The 11636-nt window shown below is 50.7% G+C and overlaps 1 protein-coding gene across 1 annotated transcript; it reads right to left on the reverse strand.

The window, feature by feature from the left end:
- Positions 1-4523: 4523 nt before the first annotated feature.
- On the reverse strand, positions 4524-9425 carry NECAP2 (NECAP endocytosis associated 2). Its single transcript, XM_054395012.1, has 8 exons — positions 9325-9425; positions 8436-8536; positions 8227-8331; positions 7746-7827; positions 6529-6637; positions 5526-5703; positions 5306-5387; positions 4524-4572 (listed from the first exon to the last, which is right to left on the reverse strand). The coding sequence occupies exons 1-8, from the start codon at positions 9423-9425 to the stop codon at positions 4524-4526; spliced, it is 807 nt and encodes a 268-aa protein (XP_054250987.1).
- Positions 9426-11636: the final 2211 nt, after the last annotated feature.

An 11636-nucleotide genomic window follows, 5' to 3' on the forward strand; every position in this document is an offset into this window, starting at 1 on the left:
CTGGAGCATCTAACTCCATTAAAAAAAAAACCCTCCCGGAATAGTGCCCAGAACGGGAATTTGGGAAGAAAAACAAAGCAGCGAGGCTCTGGGCGAGAGGAAGAAGGAAAAGAAAGGAAAAGCGACAAAACCCAGCAGTGCCCAGCGCTTCCCCCTGCCCCAGAAGGGGTGGGAAGGGGCTTACAGTGCTGTGCTGCGCCCCCCCTCCCCCCAGCAGGATGGTGCTGGGTCCCTGGTTCCCTCCGGGAAAGGAGCTCCTTGGCGAGAAGAGCCCAGCCCATTCCTTAAATCCCGGCCGTCCCTAAGCTCCTTAACGCCCAGGGGGTTGCTCTTGCACGAAAAGCCTTGGGATTGAGTTTGCCCCGGGGCTAAGCAGCATTAACAACCCCCTCCCGGGGACAGTTCCCATCCCATCTCCCTGTGGTGGAGCCTCCCCAGACGCCCTCAGGCAGTAAATTTTACCCCTTGGGGTAATTAAGGACTTTTTGCCCCATCCCCCCATCCCGGCAGAGAAAGCTGCTGGTAAATCCTCAACCTGAGCTCCAAATCCCCCGTGGGGGAGGCTGGAGACATCCTGTCCCCAAAAATAAATCAGAGATCCGACCTCAAGCCACCCCCTGGAGAGGGTCGGGGTCTCCTGGCTGCTCTCTTCGCAATCGCCCAGCCCAGGCAAAGGTCTGGTCCCCCTCCCAAAGTGCCACAGAGAGGGGGGACAGGATTGAGGATTAATAGCATCTGGGGTCCCTGCGGCCAGCAGGAGCTGCCTCCAGGCTCTGCCTTCACTTCGGGGATGCAAAAAGCTCCTTTCCTCCCTCATTTCTTCCCTTACCTTCCCCTCCCGACGTCCTCCTCAACCATAAACCCAGTGCTAAGCAACAAGCCTCTGTTGTGCTCGGCGGCTGCCGCCGTCTCCTCGACACCGGCGAGGAGGGGGGAACCACAAAAGCTCATCACAGCCCCTCCAAACCCTGCCAGGGGAGGGTCACAAAATTCCTCTTTGGCCTCCAAACCGTTTTATTATCGGCTTTGAACCATCCCAGCTCTCAGCTGGGTTTGCCTCACTCACTGCCAGGGCATGGCTCTGAAATCAAAACACTCAGCATATCCCTTGGGGAATAAATAACAAAAATCCAAGGTGCTGCTAAAAAAGAATTTAGGAAGGGTTCAGTATAAATAGGTAAGAAAATATTTATTTGCTTCAAGAGGAATCTCAAGCCCAGCTCTGTCCAACAGATGACTCCCTTCTGTCCTTCATCACAGAGAGGAGATGTCCACAGAGTAAAAAGCTGTCTTCAAAAGAGGGGAGGAAATATTCTGCCTTCAAAATAGAGGAGGAAAAGAATTTTGTCTTTAAAGTAGAGGTGGAAGAAAAAAATGACCTGTATTAAAATAGAGGGAAAATATCTGCCTTCAAAATAGGGGAGGGAAATAAATCTGTCTCCAGAATAGGGGAGGGAAAAAAAAAATCTGTCTCCAAAATAATAGGGAAAAAAATCTGTCTTCAAAATGGGGGAGGGAAAAATCTGTCTCCAAAATAGGGGGGGGGGGGAAAATCTGTCTTCAAAATAGGGGAGGGGAAAAAAAAAATCTGTCTTCAAAATAGGGGAGAAAAAAAAAATCTGTCTTCAAAATAGGGGAGAAAAAAAAAATCTGTCTTCAAAATAGGGGAGGGAAAAAAAAATCTGTCTTCAAAATAGGGGAGGGGAGAAAAAAAAAATCTGTCTTCAAAATAGGGGAGGGGAGAAAAAAAAATCTGTCTTCAAAATAGGGGAGGGGAGAAAAAAAAAATCTGTCTTCAAAATAGGGGAGGGGAGAAAAAAAAATCTGTCTTCAAAATAGGGGAGGGGAGAAAAAAAAAATCTGTCTTCAAAATAGGGGAGGGAAAAATCTGTCTTCAAAATAGGGGAGGGGGGGGAATCTGACTTGCAAATAAAATATGAAAAATCCATCTTCAAAGTAGAGAAGGAACAAAATCTATCTGCAAAATGGGAGGAAAAATTATCTCTTCAAAGTAGAGGAGGGGGAAAATTTGTCTTTGAATTAGGGGTGGAGGGGAAAAAAGTGTATTAAAATAGAGGACAAAAAAATCTGTCTCCAAAATAGAAGTGAAAAAGTTCTCCAAAAGAAAGGAGAAGAAAAAAAGTCTAACTTGCAAATAAAATAGGAAAAATCCATCTTCAAAGTTAGAGAAGGAACAAAATCTGTCTGCAAAATAGGGGAAGAAAAATTCTGTCTTCAAAATAAAGAACAAATTGTGTTTTCAAAATAGAGGAAGAAAAATTCTGCCTTGGAAATAGAGGAGGGAAAAATTTTGTCTTTGAAGTAGGGGTGGAAAAAAAAATCTGAATTAAAAGATAAAGGGAAATTCTGTCTTCAAAATAGGGAAGAAAAAAACATCTGTCCCCAAAGGAGGAAAAATTCATCTTGAAAGTAGAGAAGGAAAAAATTCTGCCTGCAAAATAGGGAAGCAAAAATTCTGTCTTCAAAGTAGAGGAGGGAAAAATTCTGTCTTCAAAATAAAGAAGAAAAAATTCTGGCTTGAAAATAGGGGAGGAAAAATTCTGCTTTGGAAACAGAGGAGGGAAAAATTGTCTTTGAAGTAGGAGTGAAAAAAAATCTGTATTAAAAGAGAAAGGAAAATTCTGTCTTCAAAATAGGGAAGAAAAAAATCTGTCCTCAAAATAAAGGAAAAATTCATATTGAAAGTAGAGAAGGAAAAAAATCTGCCTGCAAAATAGGGAAGGAAAAATTCTGTCTTCAAAGTAGAGGAGGGAAAAATTCTGTCTTCAAAATAAAGGAGAAAAAAATCTGTCTTTGAAATAGAGGAGGAAAAAATTGTCTTTGAAGTAGGGGTGGAAAAAAATCTGTATTAAAAGAGAGGGGAAAAGTCTGCCTTGAAAATAGAGGAGAAAATAATTTGTCCCCAAAATAAAGGAGGAAAACATCATCTTGAAAGTAGAGAAGGAAAAGATCTGCCTGCAAACTAGGGGAGGAAAAATTCTGCCTTCAAAATAAAGGAGAAAAAAAAATCTGTCTTGAAAATAAAGGAGGAAAAATTCTGTCTTGAAAATAAAGGAGAAAAAAAATCTGTCTTCAAAACAGAGGAGGAAAAAATTTGTCTTTGAAGTAGGGGTGAAAAAAAATCTGTATTAAAAAAGAAGGAAAAAATCTGCCTTCAAAATAGGGGAGAAAAAAAAATCTGGCCCCAAAATAAAGGTGAAAAAATTCTGTCTTCAAAATAAAGGAGGATAAAATTCTGTCTGGAAAACAGAGAGAAAAAATCTGGTTAAAAAGTAGAGGGGGGGGGGGGGGAATCTGTCTTCAAAATTGGAAAGGTAAAAATCTGTCTTGAAAATAAAGGAGGGAAAAAAAAATCTGTCTTGAAAATAAAGGAGGAAAAAAAAGTCTTGAAAATAAAGGAGGAAAAAAAAAGTCTTGAAAATAAAGGAGGAAAAAAAAAGTCTTGAAAATAAAGGAGGAAAAAAAAGTCTTGAAAATAAAGGAGGAAAAAAAAGTCTTGAAAATAAAGGAGGAAAAAAAAAGTCTTGAAAATAAAGGAGGAAAAAAAAAGTCTTGAAAATAAAGGAGGAAAAAAAAAAGTCTTGAAAATAAAGGAGGAAAAAAATGTCTTGAAAATAAAGGAGGAAAAAATGTCTTGAAAATAAACAGGTGGGGAAAAATGTCTTGAAAATAAACAGGTGGGGAAAAATGTCTTGAAAATAAACAGGTGGGGAAAAATGTCTTGAAAATAAAGGGGTGGGAAAAAAATGTCTTTATAGTAGAGGTGAAAATTTCTGTCTTCAAAATAGGGGAGGTAAAAATCTGTCTTGAAAATAAAGGGGGGGAAATTTGTCTTCAAAATAAGGGAGGGAAAATTCTGTCATCAAAATAGAGGGGAAAAAATAAATCTGCCTTCACAATAACCCAGGGAAAAAAAAATATCTGTCTTTGAAACAGAGGAGGTAAAAAAACCTCCATCTTCAAAGTGAAAGGAGGAACCCCCAAATTTCCAGGAGCAAGAACTGAGGCCCTTCAGCCTCCAGCGGCAGCAGCTCCACTCAGCACAGGTTTAAGTCCTCCAAACCCCCCTGAGGTGATGCTCAGGATGGTCCTCAGCTGTGAGGTGAGTCCAGGAGGATGCTCCCTCCACCAGGGAAGGATTTATCCAGCAGTGACATCTCCAAGGAGGTTCTTCCTGCATAAACCTTCAGTGTGAATTCCCTTAACTGTGAGCCAGAGTCCTGCTGCTCCGAGCAGTGCCCAAGGAGAGGAGACAAAGCCAACCAGGAGAAGCCTCAGAGGTTTCCTGCAAGCCTGGTGGATAACAAAAGCCCCTCCACAGCGAGGGTGCTGTGTGGAATGTTTTAAGGCACAGATTTCTTTGTTCTCTGGAACTATTTCAGCATTTTGCAGCCAGAGGAGGAGATTAAGGGCAGGAGTGGGGCACCCCAGAGCCCTTTCTTTGGTCCTGAAGGAATCCAAATGATCCCAGCACCCAGAGAAGAGCAGATGAAGGGCCTGGGTTAGAACTGAACCCAGCCTGAATTTCCCTGACTCTGGGAAGAAGGTGACCTAGAAGGGGGAAAGAAGAGGGTTTAGAGTCTGCAAGGGGATGTGGCACACAAGGAGGGAGCTGGGCAGCCAGAAATGGAGCCTCTGGGGTCACCCCAAAACTCCCCCTGCACAAGGCAGCAAGGGGAGAGGAGCATGACACCAGTGCTGGGAGAAAGAGGAAGGCAGAACCCATGGAGCTGCACTGGGCTATGGGAATTTAGTCTGGAAAAGAGGAGGCTGAGGGGAGACCTCATTGCTCTCTACAACCCCCTGAAAGGAGGCTGAAGCCAGGTGGGGGTTGCTCCTTTTTGTCAAAGGAACAAATGATAGAACAAGAGGAAATGGCCTGAAATTGTGCCAGGGAAGGTTTAGGTTGGACATGAGGACCAATTTCTGTCCTGCAAGAATGGTCAGGGATTGGAACAGGCTGCCCAGGGAGGTGGTGGAGGTCCCATCCCTGGAAGTGTTCAAGTAATGTGTGGACATGGTACTGTGGGACATGATTTAGTGGCCATGGTGGTGCTGGGTTGAAGGTTGGACTCCATGATCTCAGAGGCCTTTTCCAGCCCAAACAATTCCATGATTCTATGAATTTGGGACACACTGCCAGAGCCAGCTTTAAATCCCAAAGGGGTGTTTGGCTGGAGCAGAGCCCCCAGCCCAGTAGAGTTTGCAGCAGAACAGGTGGGATTTGGGTTTTTTAACAGTGTGGGGATCCCCCAGGTCACAAACAAACCCCTCAGGGCCTCACCCTGAAGCTTTGGTGAAGTCTCCCCAGATGTCAGCAGTGGCAGCAGAGGGAGCAGCAGGCTGTGGCCAGGACAAGAGGGAGTCTGAAGGCAGAAAGAGAGCAAACAAACAGCAGGAGTTACTTTCTGCTCCTCTTCCCAGCTTCCCATTCTCTTTTCCCAACTCTGATGGATGCAATGGAGCCTGGAGAGCTCTGCAGTGGTGGTTGTGTGACCACAGACCTGTGATGGGGGTGCCTGGGAGCTGGGTGGGTGCAGCGAGCGGTGTCGGCCGCTCGGCAGAAGGACAAACTGCAGTGGAAGATTTTCCTCCAGGAGGTGGAGGCAGCAAGCTCAGGCCCCCAGGACCTGCAGGACGTGGTCTGGGGTTCCCTGTTCCTCCTTCCTTTTTCTTCATGTTCTGAAAGAAGAGAGGGACAGTTGAGTGGCATGGTTAAATGCAGGGCTGGAGTGTGGCTCCTCCCAGCCAGGGCTCACTTTATCTGGGGATCAAAAAGCTGCTGTGCTCTGGTGTGCCAAGAGTCACACACTGACAGAATGGGTTGGGTTGGAAGGGACCTCAAAGCTCATCCAGTTCCAACCCCCTGCCATGGGCAGGGACACCTCCCCCCAGCCCAGCTTGCTCAAGGCCTCATCCAGCCTGGCCTTGAACACCTCCAGGGAGGGGACAGCCACAACCTCCCTGGGCAACCTGTTCCAGTCTCTCCCCACCCTCACTCCAAAGAATTTCTTCGTCATCTCCACTCTCACTCTCCCCTCTCCCAGCTCAAAGCCATTGTCCCTCATCCTGTCATTCCCAGCCCTTGTCCAAAGTCCCTCCCCAGCTCTCCTGGAGCCCTCTACAGGTACTGGAAGGCTACTTTAAGGTCTCCCTGGAGCCTTCTCTACTCCAGGCTGAAGAGCCACATCTCTCCCAGCCTGTCCCCATAGTAGAGGTTCTCCAGCCCTCTGATCATCTTTGTGGCCTCCTCTGGACCCACTCCAACAGTTGGATGTCCTAAATTGGTGAACCCAAGATTGGTTTTGCCCCACAAATCCCCACCATGAACCCAGAGACCCAGTTCTGAAACTGGGAATCCCTCTGCACATCACTGCAGGCAGCATTATCTCACAGGGCTCTGCACTGGGTGCTCCCCATGTGTGGGGATTTCAAGGTGAAGCTGCCACTTCCTCTGGTGCCAGCCCCAGGAAAGGGCAGGAGCAGATCCAGCTGCAGGAGCCTCACCGCAATGTTGAGCTTGATGGTTTGTCCTTCCTTGAAACCCAGATCCAGTTTGGGGCCCTGCTCAGGGTTCTCAGCCTGTTTGGCCAGCTCACTCTGCTGCCTAACCCACCTGCAGGAGAGAAGGACAAGTTCACAACAAGCCTTAGGCTCCCCTAGACAAATCATGGCCAAGACACAGAATCCCAGCATGCTGGAGCTAGAAGGGACCTCTGGGGCTCATCCAGTCCAAACCCCTGCTCCAGCAGGGCACCCACAGCAGCTTGCCCAGCAGCACAATGCCCAGGGGGGGTTAGAAGCTCTCCACACAAGGAGACTCCACAACCTCTCTGGGCAGCCTGCTCCAGGCCTCCAGCACCCTCCAGCACCACACAAGTTTCTTCTCCTGTTTAAGTGGAGTTCCAGTTTGTGCCCACAGTCCCTTGTGCTGTTGCTGGCCCCTGCCTCTTGCCCCCCACAGCTCCTTTAGCTCTTGCTGAGCATTGCTCAGCTCCCCTCTGGGGCTGCTCTTCTGCAGGCTCTCAGCCCCAGGGCTCTCAGCCTTTGCTCCTCACAGAGCTGCTCCAGGCCCCTCAGCAGCTTCACAGCCTCCACTGGAATCTCTCCAGCTGTTTCCTGTTTCTCCTGAACTGGATCCAGGACTCCAGAGGTGGCTCACCAGGGCAGAGTAGAGAGGGAGAAGAACTTCCCTTTGTGACCTGCTGGCCTCACTCTTCATGCACCCCAGGAGACCATTTGCCTTCTTGGCTAGGAGGGCACATTGCTGGCTCCTGGGCAACTTATTGTCCCCCAGCACTCCCAGGTCTTTCTCTATGGCGCTTCTTCCCAGCAGGTCACCTTTCCCCTGTAGGGCTGCAGGGGGTTGCTCCTCCCCAGGGGCAGGACCCTACACTTGCCCTTTTGGCCCAACTCTCCAGCTTGGCCAGGCCTAGCTAAATGCCAGCCCAGGCTGAGGAGCTATCAGCCGCTCCTCTCAGCTTTGGATCATCAGCAACCTGGCAGCCAGGTCCCTGACAAAGATGTTGAACATTTCTGAGAGAGGAAGAGCTGCCTGCTCAGAGGCTGTGCAGAGGACCAGGCATTTCCACCTGACACCACAGCTGCCTGCTCAAGCACGACAGCAGCTCGCAGCTTCCTCTCCCACACCCCTTCTAGGGGATGTGCACAAGAAAAACACAAAAAAACAAGCTGAGGGGCCACAGGGAGAGGCACAAACTCACTTAAAATGGTCTTGGAGGGCTACATTGAAGTCAAAAGCATCCCCTCGGTCGACAAAGCCAACTCCGATGAATGCCCGGCGGCCTGGGGAGGGAGGAAGAGCAAGGGCTGCAGTCACAAAACAGTGCCACATCCCACACACCCTCCTGCCTGCCACCTCCTCCAGCTGCAGATACCCTCTGGAGACTGAGATATGGGACTGGAGATATCTTTAGCTTGCTGGCTGCACACACAGGCTGAGCAAAACCAGAGAGGGGTCCTGAGGCTAACAGTGAGCAGCAAAACGCAGCTGCTTTGACTGTTGGTGAAGGACGCAGCGTGGCTGCTCCTGGCAGTGAGATAATTGTCTCTTTGCCACTGGAACACAGGGGACATTTAGCCCTTGACAGCAGGAATCCTTCACAAACAAGGACAGTGAGGGCACTGGAGACTTTGTAAGGTGACTCCCCCAGCCTGTCCCCAGCTGGGGCACCCATCCGGTACCGTTCCCATCCTCGATCCGGATGACGAAGTATCTGCTGGAGTCAGTCACACTCTCCACAGCGATGCCAGGGAACTGCTCCACTGGTGCCTGGGCATAAAGCTCTCCTGAGAAAGAGAAACAGGGGTGGGTTAACACCAGGGCGTAGCTTCTCTGCACCATCTTCTTCCTCACCAAGAGGCACGGAGCTTCTGCTTTCCTTTCTCCTTACCCGAGTTTTTATCCTCCAGCTTAATGAACGCAGTCTTGCCCTTGGCTGTGATCCGCAGCCTGCCGCTCCACACCGGCTGGTCCAGCTGCCACTCTGCAGCTCTGGAGAAAGAGGAAACAGCAACAGGGGTCTGAGCTGCCTCACACCCCAGACAACACCATCAACCTATTGTAGTGCCCCTGTAATGTAGCACAGAGCTCAGCTGCTTGACTCTCCTCACTGACAGCACCAAAGTGGCATAAGAGAGATCCTGCTGGCACCTGTGCTCGCTGGGGAAGGGGACAGATTCACCGTGACGTGTCTTGTTTCACCCCAAACCAGCCAGACCCCTGCAGAACCAGACGCAGGTCCCAGCAGGGACTGGGCAAGAATCACACGACAGGTTTCACTTCCCCTTCCGCAGGATCTGCAGCTCGGAAACAGCTTCCCAGAGGTGCTGAGGTGCCCTAGCTACAGCCTGGCTCTGCCAGGGCAGCCTGAGGAGTGAGGGGAGAGGTGCCCCAAAACACATGGGTGGGTGGAGAACCCTTGTTGTGGGCGTGGGGCTGGGCATAGAGGCAGAGGTACCTCATGAGGGGCAGGTCCTGCTGCGCCAGAGACACCACGGGGAAGGGGCAAAGCCCTCCACAGCCCCATGACAGGTGACCAGACACCCTCTGGACAGCCAGGGGACAGGCACCCCGTAACCTAAGGAAGGGACAGAAGTCCCACACAGCGCGACAGGGCCCACGGGGAAAAGGCAGATCACAAACATCCCAGGGAGAGGAGACAAACCTCCCTTAGCCCCATGACAGGAGGCCAGCCAGGCTCTGGGAAGGGCAAGGACAGGCTCCATATAACCCGAAGCGGGACAGGGCAACAGGCTCCGCAGGAGAGGGGCAGGCCGCACCTGTAGCCGCGGTTGGAGGCCCGCGGCGGGACCCGGTAGACGTGCACCGCCGGTTTCACACACAGCACCGCCTCGTACTCCTCCTCCTCCTCCGCTGCCATGGCCGCCAGCACGGCGGAACCCGGCCCGCCCCTGCCGCTCTGCCCCGCCCCGCCCCGCCTCGATGGTACCGCCCCTTGTCCCCGGGCGGGGCCGAGGAGTGGGAGGAGTCACTTCTGTACACCCCGCCCCGCCGCCGCGACGCCCCCTGGCGGGCGGGAGGTAGTCGGCTGCTGGAACTTGGAACCAGGATATGGTGGTGGGGTGAGATTGCGGCCAGCTCCCAGCCCGGGCTCTGGCAGGGCATGCTGCTGCAGCAGTTTACCTCATCAGCTAGCAACATTCTGCCACGAAAAATCACGGGTTTGCCTGATTTGACATTAAAAAAAAAAAAAATTCAAAGTCAATCACCTGTGGGAGCTGCCAGCACACCCTGACCCCTCCTCCCGGGTCAGAGGCACCCCGACAGCTTCTGCCCACCTTCTCCAAACAGAACACGCAAGGTGGAGAGTCCAGAAACGAATTAAAATAACTAAAATAACCCCAAAATCACTTCTTTCTCCTCCAAGGTGAGAAACAGCACAGGCACAGCTCATTAGGGTCCCTCTGAGCAGTGCCACTTCCCACCCTCCTCCGGCAGCATCTCCCCAGTGAGCCTAAAAACCACAGAGGACAAAGGGTTAAAATGGTTAAAATTCTGCCTTTTGGGGTAAAAATCGGCGCAATTCCTTCCAAACACTCCCAAATTTTACCTTCCTGAAGTTTTTTTTAAGGTCCTAGTCACGCCGGGTGCTTAAGCTGCCATAGAAACAGCCCTCTCGCAGCAGCCCCTGTGAGACGGCGAGAAAACAGAGAGAGAGAAAAAAAGAAAGGGCTGAAGTCGGTAAAAGTTTAAAGACATTTATTTTAAAATACCATTTATAAAAGGGGTTTCTTTCCGGCGCACGGTTTGGGTTGAGAACAGGCAGTTCCCGGCTTTTTCTCCTCCACCTTCCTCCACGGGGAGGAAGGAGCTTCCCGCAGGAACGCCGCCGAGCCCTGCCCGCGGGCCGGACGTATCCTGGGCATCGGGATGGAGGAACCAGGAGGTTTCGGTGACGGAGGATTTCAGTGCCGGAGAGGAAGATTTTGGTGACAGAAATGGGAGGATTTTGGTGCTGGAGACGACGATTTCGGTGCTGGAAACGGGGAAGGATTTGGGTGCGGGAGATGATGGCGCCTTTAACACTGGCCCAGCTCTACCAGGATTTGGGTGGATTTGGGGTATTTTGGCCATCAAAAGCTATTTTCAGTAATAATTAAGGAAAGGCGCGGTGACTACGGTTATTGCTGACATCCTTCTACCCTCCCGCTACCCCCAGGTACTCATCCAGACCCCCAGCTTGGGGGAAGGGGGAAAAAAAAATGAGATCCAGCCCTTCCCAGTCAAAGCCCCAGCAGCTGGGGGTGTTCCAGTGGCCATCCGCCCACCCATCCCCACACCTCGCCAGGACCTTCCATCAGCTTTGATCAGCTAATTAACGCCGCAGCAGGTTCGTTTGCACACAGGGAGGTTTTATTTTCCCGGGTTGGTTTGTTCTGAAGCCAAGGTCTCCAGGACACCTCTTTCCGTGGGGTCACTTCCCTGTGCCTGGGGCAGGGCAGCACCGCTTCGCTCGTTCACCCCTGGCCAGGGAAGGCTGCACCCCTGCGGCCTCAGCCGTCAAGAACCAGAACTGGTTTCTGGGTACCATCCCCCTCCATGAAGAGCTTTTAGTGTTCATCTCATCCCTCGCTCTCAAGCGATGGTAAGGTAAGGTCAGCTTCATCCGAAGGGGAACAGCCATGTTCCTGCAGACCACTGAGCCTCCTCATCCTCTTCCCAGGAGCTGGAGGAAGAAAAATCCCTTCTCTGAAGCCTGGTGAGGAGCCGGGAAGACGGTGGAACCATCCACACTGTATCCAAGGCTGTTGGGTTTACCCTGATGTCTGCCATTTCAGGAGGCAAAGGCAGCTTGTACCGTGACCAAGAGACCCATCGGAGCCTTTGTGGTTCCTCTTTGTTCCACAGTCCAGAGCTGGGCTCCTCCCTGGCCACCTCCTTATTTCACGGAGCAGAGCGGCACCAGCTCTTCTCCTCCTCCTCCTCACCATGGAGCCCTAATCCTTCCCCACCTGGCATTAACAGCAGCCAGGCAGCCAGGATTTCCGTGGGATCCATCTACATTCCCTTCTCCCCAAACACAAAAAAACAAAAAAGAAAAAACAAACAACAAAAAGCTGTGTTTTGAAGC

This window comes from Indicator indicator, chromosome 32 (assembly GCF_027791375.1).
Source record: "Indicator indicator isolate 239-I01 chromosome 32, UM_Iind_1.1, whole genome shotgun sequence".
Lineage (NCBI taxonomy): Eukaryota > Metazoa > Chordata > Aves > Piciformes > Indicatoridae > Indicator > Indicator indicator.